The 17,221-nt window shown below is 39.0% G+C and overlaps 2 protein-coding genes across 2 annotated transcripts in view; both read right to left on the bottom strand.

Annotated features, from left to right (window-relative positions):
- Positions 1–17,221, bottom strand: part of LOC132191612 (RNA polymerase sigma factor sigE, chloroplastic/mitochondrial-like) — a gene marked incomplete in the record, with an annotated part of 32,431 nt that overhangs the window by 10,165 nt on the left and 5,045 nt on the right.
- On the bottom strand, positions 2,533–13,318 carry LOC132162249 (probable WRKY transcription factor 53). The gene is made up of 5 exons (XM_059572512.1): positions 13,005–13,318; positions 12,789–12,917; positions 6,193–6,514; positions 3,302–3,488; positions 2,533–2,663 (listed from the first exon to the last, which is right to left on the bottom strand). The coding sequence occupies exons 1-5, from the start codon at positions 13,316–13,318 to the stop codon at positions 2,533–2,535; spliced, it is 1,083 nt and encodes a 360-aa protein (XP_059428495.1).

Raw genomic sequence — 17,221 nt, 5'->3', positions numbered from 1 at the left:
AAAGAGAATATTTCCATGCTAGAAATAGTTATGAGAAATTATTCAACATGATGAGAGACGTAGTAACACGGTTAGATGTCTTGGATAAGAGTCACACAGTTGTCCCTGATGTGAAGAAAGTTTGGGTCAAGAAGATTAATACCATTCACCCATTGAGGGTGAGTGGTAATGGACTCACCTAGATTAGGTGGGCACATAGACCATGCCTAGAAATTGAGCATATTGATATTTGTCTATAGCTGTTCTAGGGCATTTTTTTTCTTAATTTTTGTTTGCTTTGTTTTTATTTTCTTTGATTTTTTTATTCTTTTAGATTGTTTTAATTGTTAGATACTCAGTTTCTCATGTCTTGTGCTCAAATGAATATATTACATATGAGTGGGGTCAATATTTCTGCAATTTACATCTATGGCTCCATATGTTTCTGATAAACCTTGTTTTTCTGAAGACTGTTAAAGGAGTAAGAGTCAGTTTTTCTCATGTTCGAAATTGTGCACTTTTTGCCCCCATTAGGTTTAGATTTTTGTTATGTGTTTGGGAATTTGGAGCAAACATTTTGCTTGGAAGATAGGTTGTGTCAGTTCTATCCACTTGACCAACTCGTTAGTTGAACCTAGCTCCTAAAAAATTCCAACATTTTCCAAAAAAAAAAAAAAAAAAAAAAAAAAGGGATAAAATAAGCTCAAATGACTTAGTTTTGCTTCTGTCTGTCCCTAAAGAAAGAATCAGTGATCAAATCATTGTGGAAATAGATGATTACTAAAGGACATGGTAAAAGAAAATGATCAGTCTCAGGGGGAGTGTATCGGATGAGGGAATCTAGTCCTAACATTATAAGGTTTTACTGTGGTTTGAATCAGACTGCTGGTCTTCCTTTACAAAATGTCTGCCTAGATTTACCTTTCATTGATGAAATCTTAGTTAATGGGAGTACTCACACACTACACCATCACATGAGATTTCTGATTATTGCCTACTTGACTGCATTCACAGACCAAGGTTGTGTCATGCATATGGTACACTTACGGTGTAAGTGTAGCTTGTTGATCACTCCGAATTGTTCAGATATTCATACGAGCATGCATGATCTATTGCTTATCTATACAAGTTTTCTTTGGTGTTTTGTTTTTTTTTTAAAAAAAAAAAGAAAAAAAAAAAAAAAAAGGAAAGCTTTTGGATATTCATTGTGCAATACATGAGTCCTTGATGTGTTATCATGTGTGTTCATTTAACTTTTAAAGGGGGAGAAACATGCTTTGCATTTCCAGTTTCCTGTTGTTAATTGAGTCATACATTGAGGGGGAGTTTTGCTGATGTTTCTTTATAATCACGCATCATTTTTTTTTCATGAGTTTTATTTATGTCTTCTTGTTCCACATATGCCTTGATGTATTTTGTGAAGTGTTTCAGGAAACATGAAGACCTTTTGTCATTCTGTGACAAAAAGGGGGAGTAAATATGGGGAGATGAGGGAGATGATGGGATTGGCTCGACATTTTGGTTTTGTCACTGAATTGCCAAAGGGGGAGTTTGTTAGTTCTTGTGTTGGCTTAATTCAGTTCCAAAATGTAAATGCTACTGTTCACGGCTCAAACACTGATATAGAATGCTCAGAATCCAATCTCCACCGTTCATAATGTAGATTCATGTGTTATGAACGTCCCTGCAAAATTTCAGCTCAATCGGACCACAAACGCCCATCGATCGGAGTTGTTGATGAAGACTGGACAGTCCGGGTCCGGACCTCCAGAAGCCGGGTCCGGACCCCATTTCCAGAAACTTGATTTTTCAAGCAGGGTCCGGACCTCATTTCCCCGGGTCCGGACCCCAGTTCCAGAACACGTTTTTGAAGGAGATGTCCGGACCTCCAGAAGTTGGGTCCGGACATCAGTTCCAGAGAACACGTTTTTGTTGAGATGTCCGGACACACGAATTGGAGGTCCGGACATCACTAGGTTACGAATAAGTAATCCTAGCCATGTCCGGACCTCAGATCTACCATGTCCGGACACGGCAGTCTTATGTTGTGTATTTTCTATTTAAACACGATTTTGCTACATTTATAAGTACGTATTTTTGGAGAGCAAAATCAGAGAGCTTAGAGAGAGATATTGTTCTAGATTATTTGAGAAGGGATTAAATACGTGAAGCCAATCGGAGTTCCGGTGAAAGGAAATCTTATAGAAGAATTGTGCCAGATGTTCTGGAAATGGCTACTGCGGTAGAAGTCAAGTGGGTCGCTTGTCGTGTACAAGGAAGAGTAAATTGCAAAGGTTTTGTAATTCTTCTTGTATTCCTTATTCTTCTTATAGTGGATTGATTTCCTGGGTTTGGCTGCCCCGGAGAGGTTTTACATTTAGAAAGTTCTCTAAATGGTTTCCTCTTCGTAACCAAATATCTGTGTTCTTGATTTTCATTACATATCTGTGTTTGGTTGATTATTGATTGTTAGGTCAGATCTTATTCCGCTTAATATTTGTGAATCACCTAGACATTTGAATAGGTGTCGTTTGGAGTCGTAATTTAGAATTTTCAGAATTCTACCCCAATTTTTTCACCAGAACTCTTCATCTCAACCGTTTCAACGTCAAACACCATTCCTTGAGACTCTGAAGTTATTTGTTTTTCAATTCCTTCCCCTGCAATAGGTTCCGGTAAAAATTCTGCAATATAAAAAATTCAAAAAAAAAAAGGAAACTTTAAATAATTTAAAACAGACATGATTTTGATTTCATTGCAGTGGAAATTAAATACCAACAAATAAATCTGTCTAAACCAATTTTTATTACCACTAAAGTGATAACACACCACCTGCATCATGCTTAACATTTAATGTTTGGACCTCCAAACATGAGTCCATGTTTACTGACTAGTGGCAAGACAATCTAACTCGGATTAAATTTCCTATGTTGGCTTCTTTGTTGAATTTTGAACAAAGGAGGCAAGTCATGTACCTTTGTGGAATAACTGTGAAAATAGTTGCAAAGAGCATCAGTGAATCATTAGTAATTTACGAAAAATTAGAGCCTAAGAATTAATTGCTACTACCAAAAAATTCGGAGCAATAGATATTTTTTCATTTGAGGTTTATTTTTTATATGAGATTTATCTTTTCTAACTTTTATTCCTATTTCTTTTGTCATTGACATGAAAATTATTCCAAAGAAAATCTTATTGGATGTTAAACGTTTCACTCAAATACCGTTGTTCTTGCTAAAACATTTTGTAGATTTTTGGTAACAATCAGGTAATTAGGGCCCATGTTGTTTGATTTATTAGTCAAGTATTGGTCTATACATACCGTAACATTGCAACTGTGCTTCCTTAGCAAGATCCGGTGGGTCTTCATTAAGATCCAATGGATCCAAATTGTCAGCATAAGAGGATATGGTAGTAATAAGAGAGGAGGAGATAGAGGTTTCTATTTTATCGTCCTTGTTATCATCGAACTGTTCCCCTTGAAACAAATGACACAGATCAAAGGTATCCTGCATAATGTGAAAGGTGGAATGTATCAAATTGAAAAGATATATCTAAGAATGTCACACAAAAAATTTAAGCATGTATCATGCCGGCCACAATTTCGAGGCCTGAATGAAAGTCAATTTTGGAGTAACTAACCATGAGAAAAAAGGTAACAGACTCTACGGATTGGCAGAGACACATAAAGTTATTCTAAGAGAAGAATGAGAGGAAAATATTACTTTTTGACCAGTAAAAGGATTTCATTAAAAATCAATGGGCACATCCAAATATACACTTAAAATATACAAGAGAACATTTAATCAGAAAAAGATAAAGAAATTCAAAAATAAAAAGAAGGAAATTCAACAACGTACGTCAAGTTGTCATACAAACTGAAGGCTGAGTGTGAAACAAACATCAATAATGTTTAGAGAGAAACTTCAGAGAAGACTTGACATGAAAACGAACTTCCTCGTGTGAGTAGGGACAAACCATTGATGATTGCTGACTTCGTGGAAAAATTGTGTCAGGAAGTTTGTCTATTGAACGCGTTTTCTGTTCTTTTGAATTTTGATGATAGATAGCATCAACACCGACTTTAGCTCAAGTAGGTAGTAGTCTGGTGTGTGAACAACTATCCCTTTTCCTCAAACGACAAATTTAACTCATCTTCCACAATGTTTAGTGATATAAAGGAAAAATACAATTCAGAGGGTGAGCTCCATTGTTGTGCTTTATTAGCTACACATTTTCTCTCTTGGTTTTACTTCTCAGTGAAGTTTTGTTCACTTTTCTTCTAGGCGCCCTAGTCGGTTTGTTTCGGTTTAAAATGATTTTTGAAAAATATTTTTCGTTTTTTCGTGGGGTTCGCTACGACGGAAAATAAGTTTTTTCTTTTTACTTCAATAAGAAGATTCTTATGGCTTGACTTTCATTTTACTACAGTACTCATTATTCGGTCATTTTCATGCAAGAGAAGCAGCAAGGCAGCAACTTCGTAGGGTAGAAGAAAAGAGCGAAAAACAGATACATCTCCAGAGCAACATGAAGAAGATTAATTTTTCTCACTTGTTTTGGCAATTCAGTGCTTAAACAAATAAGAGTATCCTCTTTTGGTGTGAGTGAGATCTAGGTGTATTGGAACTTTTGGATATGAGTCATTTTCTATATTACTCTTTGTACTCCGCGTTTTGTTAGTGAATTTTTTTTTTCTTTTAGATCGTCTCCGCCAGTGGATATAAGCTTGTTAAGCCGAACAACTTAAATTTTGGTGTCTTGTGTGACTAATTGTTATTTTTTATTATGCTTCATTAAGGATCCCTGGAATAATTATTTTATCGGGAAAAATTACACTTTACCCCCCAAAGTTTCATCCAATTTACAATTTGACCTTCAATATTTAAAAATTTACAATGTAACCCAACAAACTATCAAAATTTTGCAATGGAACCATCCCGTTAACTATTTCCGTCCAATTTGATGAAAAATTGTTCACGTGCTTAGCACGTACATTTTTTGTCTTAAATTTTCAAAATTGCCGCCATGTATTTTAATAATTTCCAAAAATGCTCCCAAGTTAATAAACCAAAATCACAAAATAAAATAAAATAAAATAAAAATTAGCCACCCCCAATCTGGCCATTTGGGGGTGGTCGCCCACCCCTTTTGGCCATGCAAATGGCCAAAGGTAGCCACCCGCAATTTTTTTTTTTTTTTCTATTTTTTGGAGGGTTTTATATATATATATAGGCAATTAAGTATTTTTATTTATTTCCATAAAAGAAAATAGAAATTATTAACAGATGAGTCACATTGCAAATTTTTGATACTTTATTAGGATACATTGCAAATTGTTAATCATCGAATGTCAGATTGTAAATCGAATGAAACTTTGAGAGGTAAAGTGTAATTTTCTCTATTTTATTCAACAAAACTCTTTCTTATGTAATGCATAGAGACCCCATTTTCTATGTGATTAATAATTTTAAGTTTCCAAATCCAGACAACAAAATTGGAATACCAAACATGTAAAAAAAAAAAAAAAAACAGCCTTGGTGGATATCATGAAAGAAGCTCATGACATCTTCTTTAAGAATCACCCAACAAGACAGGAAGAAAGCTAAAAAAAAAAAAAAAGGAAAAAAAATCAAGGCTAGTGGAGAATTGTTACAAGTTCTTCTTGTGTCACTTTTATGTGTTCCTCTAATAATGGTATGACTCTTAAAATCACTTTTGAACTTCTACTTATCAAAAAAAAAAAAAAAAAATCACATTTAGACTTCTGATTGATTATTATTAAATTTTTATCAAACAGTGATTTTAAAAGCTATCTCACTTTTTGAGTGACATTACAGTAACACAAAATAAACTTTTAAAATTACTCGCACTCGTGGCCTTAGCGTTGTTTAGATCTTTCACCACCTTAATTAATTAAAGGCTTTTTCCAACCACGTAGCTTCCTCCATGTCAATAGAGTAAAAAGTGAGACCATCCAATTTAGTCCACCAATTGAATTGTTCCGACTTTTTTCCTTTTTTTTTTTTTTTTTTTTTGTAAAAACTTTTTTTTAAAAAAAAAAACACACTAAACTCTGCATTAGCGGCTGGGTCAGTACTTGGCCGAGTTCTTTGGCGAGCCGAGCCGAGCTCAAATTTTAGTATTAGCCGAGCTCCCAAAAATTTTAAATGAGCCATGTGGCCCATGTGAAAGCAGAAAGAAGAACCGTACCTGCTGAGGGCTGGTCACAGCAACGTCGCCCTGGCCCTGGGTGTCTAAGTTTTCCGTTTTTACTTTGAGGGTTGTCTGGAAGTTCAAGAGCTTTTGAATTTGATCATCTTGTGATGGCTGCTGATTTTGTGGCGGTTGGTGCTTGTTGTTTTGTTCCTGTTTTTCAGGAGATGTTGGGGGAGGATTTATGTGGGAGGCTTGTGCACACGTGTGCCTTCCTCGGTAAGTGATTTCAAAGACAGTTGGGTCTTCATCGGATCGTTGAACTTGCTTTGTAGCTAGACAGCCTTGGACATTTCGATGGTTGCAGCTATAGTAGCCTCTGCAAATTCCAACAATCAATTGTTGAGGGCATGCAGATTTAAGGAGAAAAAGAAGATGTACACATAATTTCAATGTATAGAGCCTAAATCATTGGAATAGGTTAAGAAGGATTCACGGGTGCATGAAAGAATAGGCAATTCCCATGCAATTCTGCTATTGTATATGCACTCTACGTTGTTTTGGTGTGAAAACTTCCTTTAATGCCCATGAAGATCAATAAAGTTCGATCAGGACCACATGAAGCTTAAAGGGACATATCAGAGTTGCTCACCACTTGGGCACAAGTCTAATAGTAGGTTAGATTTGTTGGTTTTCGAAGGTGGCTAATAATTTGGTATAATTAAATGATTAAATTCATTTTTTTTTATTATTTTAAACTTCCTAAATAAGCGACAGTTTAATGATAATATCATATTCATGTCATGAGTTAAAGCTGCTGAAATTTAGTTGCATTTATATTCATATTTAAGAATAATTGATGTAGACTATAATGCCTGGGAGTATATGAGGAAGACCCGAAGGGATACATGTGTGAAGACGCCCCAGAAAATGGTGACAAGATCCCAGACTCGCGCAGCAAAAGGAGTACCCCCTGGAACTGCGATCGATCGCAGCACCCCTGTTGGCCCCTATCTCGGCGATCGATCGCAAGATTGATTGCAGCAGTCCCTGGAACTGCGACTGCACTTGCGATCGATCGCAAGATCGAGCGCACAAGTCCCTGGTAGTGCGATCGATCGCACTCTACCTGCGATCGAGCGCACTCGGGGCTTCCTATCTTATTTTTTCGCCGTTATTTGTTTTAAACCGACTTAGTTTACTTGTTTTATTATGATTAGGGTTGCGGGAGCCCTAATTTCGTTCTTTATTAGTACTAGGGTTTTAGGGCTATATATAGATAATTATAGCCTCTTGAAAAGGATAGTTTTATGTTATTTGATCAATTTTCTTTCAATAAGAATTATTCAGAGGAGTTTTCTTCATATTTTCCTTAAAACCTAGATAGACTCTATTGTTTTGAGAAGAACTCTCAGATCCTTGATAGACTCAAGATCTAAGAGTTATTTATCCTTCTTCTTGGATTGTTTTATTCGCTTCCACATAGTCATACTGCATTAGTTGGTATCAGAGCACAGTCACTTTCCATGGCTCCAAACACAAGAGGAAGGAAGGGCAACCGCTTTGCAACCTTGCATGACGTGTATGAACGCGATGATTCAGTTCATGAAGAACATGAGGTGACACCGAGAAGGCGCGAGAAAGGGCAGATTGCGGCTATGAGGGATCAAATTGAAGACCTCACCACCCAACTGGCCGACGCACGCCTCCATGACTGGCATTTACGTCGACCCCCACCACGCATGGCGGAGGAGGAAGACGAAGACGACGACGGGTATGGATCTGCAAACCCTTTTGCGGAGCGCCGAACGCAGGGCCGTCAACCCCCTGCGCAAGCTTATGCTAATAGATGGGAGAGCGGGTTCAAACTTGAGATTCCAGAATTCCACGGGGGTCTTGAACCTGAAGAATTTCTGGATTGGGTGGTGGCAGTTGAAGAGATTCTCGACTTCAAAGAGGTACCGGGAGATTAGCGGGTTTCTTTGGTCGTAACCAAATTTCGGGGAAGGGCTGCGGCATGGTGGCAACAATTGAAGCAAGCTCGGGCACGTAAGGGCAAGAGAAAACTAGACAATTGGGAGCAATTATTGGGGAAGATGCGACCCGCCTTTTTGCCACACAATTACCTACGAACCATGTATCAACGGTTGCAAAATTGGAGTCAAGGTTCGAAGTCCGTAGATGAATACATGGAGGAGTTCTACAAATTATTGACACGAGTTGATTTGTCCGAGACGGAAGAGCAATTAGTGTCCCGGTATATTGGGGGTTTGCGGCCACAAATTCAAGACACATTGAACCTATTTGACCCCTCCAAGGTGTCGGAGGCTCATCAAAGGGCATTGCTAATTGAGAAGGCGTTGGCACGTGGGTCATTCCACTCATTTGGACATAGTGGCGGTGGAAGTAACAACCGGTCAAGAGTTCCGTTCACAACTCGGGAGGCCCTTTCCCAAGTGAACGGCACAAGTAAGAACCCCACACCCATGGGGCAGCCAAGCCGACCCAGAGCTGCAACCGGGCCCAAGCGTTTTCGTTGTGGAGAGATGGGTCACCGGATGGCAGATTGTCGCAAGGGTGAGAAGTATGGAAAGGCCCTACTCGTCGATTCGGGAGAAACCTTCGATGAGCAAGGCGATGGAGAAGAGCTCGCAGCAAACTTCGATGACTTTGATGAGGCCGAAGAAGAATTTGCCACTAGGGATGACACTCCTTTATTGATGGTGCGAAGGATATCTTATACACCCCGGAAGGTAGAGGGAGATGACAGACAACGCTATAATCTTTTCCACACCATTTGTACGGTTGGAGGCAAAGGGTGCAAACTTGTTATTGATGGGGGCAGTTGTGAGAATGTCGTGGCTGAGGAAGCAGTTCGAAAATTGGGCCTTGCAACGGAGAAACACCCTACACCATACCGCTTGGAGTGGCTCAAGAAAGGAGATGAGGTAATTGTGTCTAAACGTTGCCTTGTGAATTTTTCAATTGGGAAAAGATATAAGGATAAAGTGTGGTGTGACGTGGTGGCAATGGATGCATGCCATATATTACTGGGGAGACCCTGGCAATATGATAAGAATGCGCATCATGATGGAAGGAAGAACACATACAGCTTCTTGGTTGACAATGTGAAGCTCACTCTCCTACCCGATCCGGGTGAATGTCCCAAACCTTCAACCGGAACGGGTCAAACATTGTTGGCCAGACATGAGTTCGTTAAGGAGATGCTCGAAGCAGATTGTGGGTACTTACTAGTGTGTAAAGAAGGCAAGAAGATAGAAAAGGTGCCGGAAGAAGCCAATGGGTTAGTCGAAGAATTTGCGGATGTATTTCCGGTTGAGTTACCCGATGAGCTCCCTCCTCTTCGCGACATACAACACCAAATTGATTTGGTGCCGGGATCAAGCCTACCCAATCGACCACACTACCGCATGAGTCCCAAAGAGCATGAAGAGTTGAGGCGACAAGTGAAGGAGTTATTAGCCAAAGGACACATTCGGGAGAGCTTGAGTCCTTGTGCGGTACCGGCGTTACTCACCCCGAAGAAGATGGCTCATGGAGGATGTGCGTGGATAGTAGGGCCATAAACAAGATCACCGTGAGATATCGGTTCCCTATTCCCCGGTTGGATGATTTGTTAGATCAATTGAGTGGGGCAAAGATATTCACCAAGCTGGACCTAAGGAGTGGATACCATCAAATTCGGGTGCGACCGAATGATGAGTGAAAGACAGCGTTTAAGACGCGGGAAGGACTCTTTGAATGGTTGGTAATGCCGTTCGGATTATCCAATGCCCCTAGTACATTCATGCGGGTGATAAATCAAGCTTTTCGGCCTTTTATTGGGAGATTTGTCGTCGTATACTTTGATGACATACTCATTTACAGCCCCAATAGAGAGACACACCTTCTACATGTGAGGGAAGTACTTCAAGTGCTCCGGAAAGAGAAGTTCTACGCATCACCGGCCAAGTGCTCATTCATGACAGATTCGGTGCTTTTCCTTGGCTACGTGGTGTCTAAAGATGGGTTGGCGGTGGACGAAGCAAAAGTGGCGGCCGTTCGGGATTGGCCCATTCCTACCACATTACACGAGGTCAGGAGTTTCCATGGGTTGGTGTCCTTTTATAGGCGCTTCATTCATAATTTTAGCACCATCATGGCACCTATCACGGAGTGTATGAAGGCGGGAAAATTCTCTTGGAGTGAGGCGGCTATCGAAGCATTTGAGGTAATTAAACTCAAGTTGACAACGGCTCCACTACTTGTCCTTCCGGATTTTGAGTTGCATTGTGATGCTTCCAAAGCCGGTATTGGAGCGGTTCTAAGTCAAGGTGGGAGACCGGTGGCATTTTTTAGTGAGAAGTTGAGTGGTTCAAGACTCAACTATAGTACCTATGATGTGGAGTTCTACGCCTTGGTGTAATCTTTGAGGCATTGGAGTTCCTACCTTGCCTACAATGATTTCATCTTGTACTCGGATCATGAGGCGTTGAAGCACCTCAATAGTCAAGATAAGCTCTCCTCCCGGCATGCAAAATGGGTTGCATATGTGCAACAGTTCTCCTTCACCATTACACACAAGTCGGGAGCTTTGAATAAAGTGGCCGACGCCCTTAGCCGGAAGTCGACACTCTTGACCACCATGGCAAATGAGGTAATTGGTTTTGACCTTTTAAAGGATTCTTTATCAACTGACCCTCTTTTTGGCCCAATTGTTGATGAGGTGTTGTTGGGTAATCGGAGTGATTTTGGGCTGCATAATGGGTTCCTCTTCAAGGGCACTCAGCTTTGCATCCCCGAGGGTAGTCTTTGGTTGCGGATTATTCAAGAGCGCCATAATGAAGGGCACATGGGGCGGGACAAAATGTTCCAGCTGGTGGCGGAGAAGTTTTATTGGCCAAGCTTAAGAAAGGAGGTGGAGAAGTTGGTACGCTACTGTAGGGTGTGCCAAGTATCAAAAGGAACGGCTACAAATGCCGGGTTATATATGCCACTACCCATTCCGGAGGGCCCATGGACTAACGTGAGCATGGATTTTGTGTTGGGTTTACCTCGGACCCAAAAAGGTAATGATTCCATCTTTGTGGTAGTAGATCGATTCTCTAAGATGGTTCATTTTATTGCGTGTAAAAAGACTGCTGATGCCGTGCACGTGGTGCAATTATATTTTCGGGAGGTATACCGCCTCCATGGCCTTCCATTGTCCATCGTCTCCGACCGCGACACACGATTCCTTAGCCACTTTTGGCGGTGCTTATGACAGTTATCTCACACGAGACTTGATTTTAGTAGTGCTTACCATCCACAAACGGATGGGCAAACAAAAGTTGTTAATCGGTCGTTGGGGGCGTTGCTTAGAAGTTTAGTGGGAGAACACCTCAAGTCATGGGACCAGCAGTTGTACCAAGCTGAGTTTGCCTACAACCGATTCGTCAACCGGAGCACCGGCCTTAGTCCGTTCACCATTATCTATGGGAGTAATCCACGGGCACCACTGGATTTAGCACCTCTCCCTGATTTAAAGCACATACATACCAAGGCGGAGGACCTTATTGCACATATACAAGAGGGCCACAAGTTAACCATCAAGAACCTCGAAGATTCTACAGCCAAGTATAAGGCGGATGCGGACAAGAAGCGACGTGCTGTGGAATTTGAAGAAGGTGATTTTGTATAGGCGGTGCTCACCAAAGATAGATTTCCTATTGGTGAGTACAATAAATTAGCGGCTCGCAAGATTGGCCCGGTAGAGATTGTGAAGAAGATCAACCCCAATGCATATCAGTTGAAGTTGCCCAGTCATATCAAGACCTCCGATGTCTTCAACGTCAAACATCTGGTGCCCCTTATAGATGATTCGTCGAAAGAGGATGCGAATTCGAGGGCGAATTCTGTTCAACCTGGGGAGGATGATGTAGACTACAATGCCTGGGAGTATATGAGGAAGACCCGAAGGGATACATGTGTAAAGACGCCCCAGAAAATGGTGACAAGATCCCAGACTCGCGCAGCAAAAAGAGTATCCCCTGGAACTGCGATCGATCGCAGCACCCCTGTTGGCCTCTGTCTCGGCGATCGATCGCAAGATTGATTGCAGCAGTCCCTGGAACTACGACTGCACCTGCGATCGATCGCAGGATCGAGCGCACAAGTCCCTGGTAGTGCGATCGATCGCACTCTGCGATCGAGCGCACTCGGGGCTTCCTATGTTATTTTTCCGCCGTTATTTGTTTTAAACCGACTTAGTTTACTTGTTTTACTTTGATTAGGGTTGTGGGAGCCCTAATTTCATTCTTTATTAGTACTAGGGTTTTATGGCTATATATATATAATTATAGCCTCTTGAAAATGACAGTTTTATGTTATTTGATCAATTTTCTTTTAATAAGAATTACTCAGAGGAGTTTTCTTCATATTTTCTTTAAAACCTAGATAGACTCTATTGTTTTGAGAAAAACTCTCAGATCCTTGATAGACTCAAGATCTAAGAGTTATTTATCCTTCTTCATAGATTGTTTTATTCGCTTCCACATAGTCATATTGCATCAATAATCTAACTCAAAACCCATGCATAAAAAAAGGGCATGTTTTCAAAATCTCTTATTTGAAAGCTAAGAACCAAAACAGGTTTGTGCAGGATTATGTCCTACCTCGGATATTTGGCACCAAAAATTTCTTTCTGCCCATATTTCCTCCAGCTACAGCCATCATCAGGAGGCACTTCAAGTCCCACGCCCGGACTAACTCTCACTTGTTGTGTCCACCTTGGCACAGCCTTTCTGCAGAAACACAAAAACTCAAACATTAATGTATACCTAACAATTAGGCAGTTGAAATCAAACGCTATTTAGTAGACTTGAAATTACCTCTTTCGAGAGGCATCTCTGTGCTCCGGATCGGAATCTTCGCCCCGTGGACTACCAGGAAGAGAAGGTGGGGATTCGGACATTCGAAAAACTGCACCTCCTGTGTGCTGCGGCTGATCACCCACCGAGCTGTTCCACTGGAGCATTGAGAGTGCCTTCTCATACGAAGTCAAGATCTTTGTTACTAAGAATTCGCGGGTCTCGTGCGATGAAGATGGCACATTGAGATGGCCTTGGAGCTGCCTTGCTAGCTCCCTCCCTTGTTTTAGCTCATGTAGAAGATTCTTCTGCTCCCAATCTCCCATGTTTTCCATTGAACCCCAAAAACAAGTCTAGGAGATGACAAATGTTTGCTCAAAATACAGCCTGCTAGCTTTTGTTAGGAAAGACAAAGCTAGAAAGGCACGCAGATAGAGTTTAGCCAAAATACGAGGTGGGTTTCGGAAATCGATGCTAAAAAGAGGCTCTTTTTTTTTTTTTTTTTTTTTTTCTTGTGCTTTTTAACTGCAAAATTTGGACATTTATGAAAAGCTTTTGCAAACGGGTTTGTCGCAAAAGGCCAAAACCATTGTCTAAAAGAAACAAAAACAGAACACTAGAGAAGAAGAAATGCAGTAGTGATCAGTTTGTAGTGCTTTGGGGTTGTGGGAACAAGGAAGGAAGAATCTACGAAGGACGAGTATGGAGAGGTGAAAGCGTTATGAGGAAGAAGGGACAGTATGGCATTTAAGGAAGACTCAGATTTGGAATTTTGGAAAGGGGAAAAAGAAAAAGAAAAAAGAAAAAAGAAAAAGAGAAAGTTTGACCAAGAATAGCCGAGTGGATTTTCTACATTGAGACCGGTCTTTGGTCATAGGAACTGTCTTCCAAGAGGTTCAAAGAGTGAGCAAGTCCAATCGCTGACCACTTCTTTGGAACCTATTTGAATTGATGAGGGCAAATGTGGGTGAGAATTGCACACTTACAAATAAGTTGTCCCGAATCTTGTTCCCTATTGACGTGGCAGTAGTTAAGTAAACTATAGTTAAGTTTTTTTTTTTTTTTTAATAAAAAAAGATTCGGACCAAGATTTGGGACAACTTGTTTGTAAGTATAGCAATTCTCAATGTGGGTCGTCAATAGAGGTACATAAAATATATATATATATATATATAATGGAAAAGAAGTCAGAGTTTTGGAACTTGGTGACGAGGAGACCAAAGAATCTTCAACCTAGCTCCGCGTTACAGTTACTACAATCGGTGCTATTTCCACGTAGGACAGAGAGAGAGAGAGGGAGATGAGGACAAGGGTGGTAAACAACATCACAAACAAACTAATTTTGTGCCTTTTGGTCAGTGAGACGGTCGGAACCTGATGACTTGTCAAGATTCAGTTATGATCTAGTGAAACTTGATCAAGCCACCTATGAGACTCGGTTAGGATGTTGTTGGGACTCGCTCAAACCAATTGTGATCTAGTCCAGACCTACCGAGATTCGGTTAAGACCCAATTGAGATCCGTCAAGACCCCATCGGAACACCACCAAGACCCCGTTGGAACCCTATTTGAACTCGGTTGGGACTCGCGAGACTTGACTAAGTCACCATCGGAACTTGATAGAGATATTTTCGCAATTTAAAGTTTAATATATATATATATATATATATATAGGGGTAGCCCAACCGCTAGGCGAGTTAGGCTGATGCCTAGAGCCCCAGATTTTTAATGCTAAAAAAAAAAAAATTTTAGGGCCCAAAATATTTTAAATAAAGCCAAAAAAAATTTGTATAAAGGCCATCAACATGCTTTCTTGAGGTTATTAACAAGCTTTAAAAAAAATATTATTATTTGTTTATAATATTAAGGCCCCAACATGCTTTCTTGAGGCCTTTAACATGCTTTTAAAAAATAATATTATTTTTTTTATAAGATTGAGACCTTCTGCACAACGGCCACGAGGTCCTCAACAGTCAACATGTTTTTTAAAAAATAATATGATTTGTTTATAATATCAAGGCCCTATATAAAATAAGAACGAAAAAAAAAAAAAAAAATCTGAGAATCCCACATACTTGTTTGTTGTGGTTATTTTGCAGAAATTCAGCCCCTCACAAAAGGTTAAAATGTTCAACTTTTCACATTTCAAAAAGATTAAAATGGTTATTTTGCAATCTACGAAAATGCTGAAAGACAAAAATAAGCATGCTTAATTTAAGTATAAAGAACAAAGAGTAAGGTCAAAATGATAATTTTAGTCTCAAAGAAAAAATTGCTAAATGCGGAATTGGTGCTTATTAAGTAAAGATCTCCTGCCATATTAAAATAAATATTATTTAATTAATATTTAAATATTAAAAAAAAAAGGCCAAATTTTAAAGTTTTGCCTAAAACTCCCCAAATACAACGCTAAATACCAAAAAATATCACGCGCTGTGATTGTGTTTGTGGAAAAAATCGGTTATTAATATAACGTAACCATTTATTTGCTTAATTTGTGTTCTATTATAATGGTTCCTTTAAGTTCGGAAGTACATATTCCAACGTGGGAGGCCGATTTAAAAAAATTAATTTTCTATTTTTAAATATAAAGCAGCTGGCTTCTTTGTCTCTCTGAATAAATATAAGGCAACTGGCTTGTCCTAGTAAGTCTCGATGCTAGATCCTGATAATTTGGTCTAATAGATCATAGATGCACCAATATTGTGTTTGTCCTTATATACACTAATTATAGTTTATCATACGTTGCTCAATATTTAAAGCATTAGAAGTTTTAAGCAACATCTTTAATGTTGTGTGTCTAATCAGGAAAGTTGAACATAATTTTAAAATAAAATCGATCTCCCTTAGCCGCCTATAGGTCCATCATTGAAAATATGCTACATTTATTTATTTTCTTGTGAGAGGGAGTTTTCTGTCCTTGTTTCCCATGTATTGATAAGGGTAAATTTAAATCATCATTTAATTTGTAGGTTTATTTCTATCTTATAGGGGGGTGAGGGGGAAGAAAATACGTACACACGGTAACACCATCAAAAAAAATATTGTCGTACCAATTAATCCAACACGACAAGAAGTTGATGATGAAATTAATGAATTCATGGGAGAAACATTCAAAACAAGATTTGGACCAGTTCAATGTCAATACATGATTTGTACCAAGTTGGGGAACAAGACTTTTTCTTTTTCGTTTTTGTTTTTGTTTCTTTGTTTTTTTTTTCCTAGAAAGGAGAGTAGTGCATGCATACAAGGGTTGAAAAGAGAAGGCAAGTGTAATCTCTCCGAAATGGGGAATTGCTGAGTCGTTGAGAAGAAAGTCGTTTTTGTAGCCTCAATTGCATGTGGGTCTTCTTCTAGATGTTGCTCCTGTGCTTTGAACACATGGCTTGTATTGTATGGGAGGAAACTCACCGACCACGCATGGAAAATAACTCATACATCTTAATTCAGGAAATTAATTTTCGTTCAAACGATAAACATGTCATTAAGTAATGTTATAGTAATTAATCACAAACCACTCTAATAGATTGATAATTATCTCTTAATTAACATGTGGTAATTATCAGAGGGAAATGCTAGCTAGGTGGTTTCCTAGTGTTCTTCTTGTGTTATCTGGTACATATTATTTTTAAAAAACCAAGTAAGAGAAATAAGAGACAGTTTCCTTTTGTTTTTGTTTTAAATAATATCCACATGCTAGGACCAGAAAGACACAAAGAGAACATTATAAAAACAATAGGAGAGCACCTAACCTTTCCGTGTTTTAATAGCATGTACGTGTGATCTTTTTGGTGATTAATTTAACATTCTTAAGCACCATGTAAGAAATATGTATATCAAAATATCCTTATATATTTTTCTCCAAGTGCAAAAGAATATTTGATACTAAATTATATTAAAATGCTAAAAAAGAAAAATCATGTAGAGCACTCACAATGGCTTAGCAATTTCTTATTTTTATTTAAAATAGATAAGCAAAACATTTGTGAACAGTGCATCGCTACATGTAGATGAGACTATGTTCACACATCCATCTCATTAATATATTATTTCTCTCTACATATCTCTTTTTTCCCAAAATTTTATCTGATTATTTATCTTCCACATCTCTGTTTTCCCAAAAAAATTTCCTAGTATTTATCTCCACATCTCTTTTTTCCAAAAGTTGAAAAATATGATTTTTAAAGAAAAAAAATACAATCCTTATTAAAAAAAAAATTAAAATGACATAAATAAAA

Source organism: Corylus avellana, chromosome ca1 (assembly GCF_901000735.1).
Source record: "Corylus avellana chromosome ca1, CavTom2PMs-1.0".
Taxonomy (NCBI): Eukaryota; Viridiplantae; Streptophyta; class Magnoliopsida; order Fagales; family Betulaceae; genus Corylus; species Corylus avellana.
This window is presented reverse-complemented; position numbering and strand designations above follow the sequence as displayed.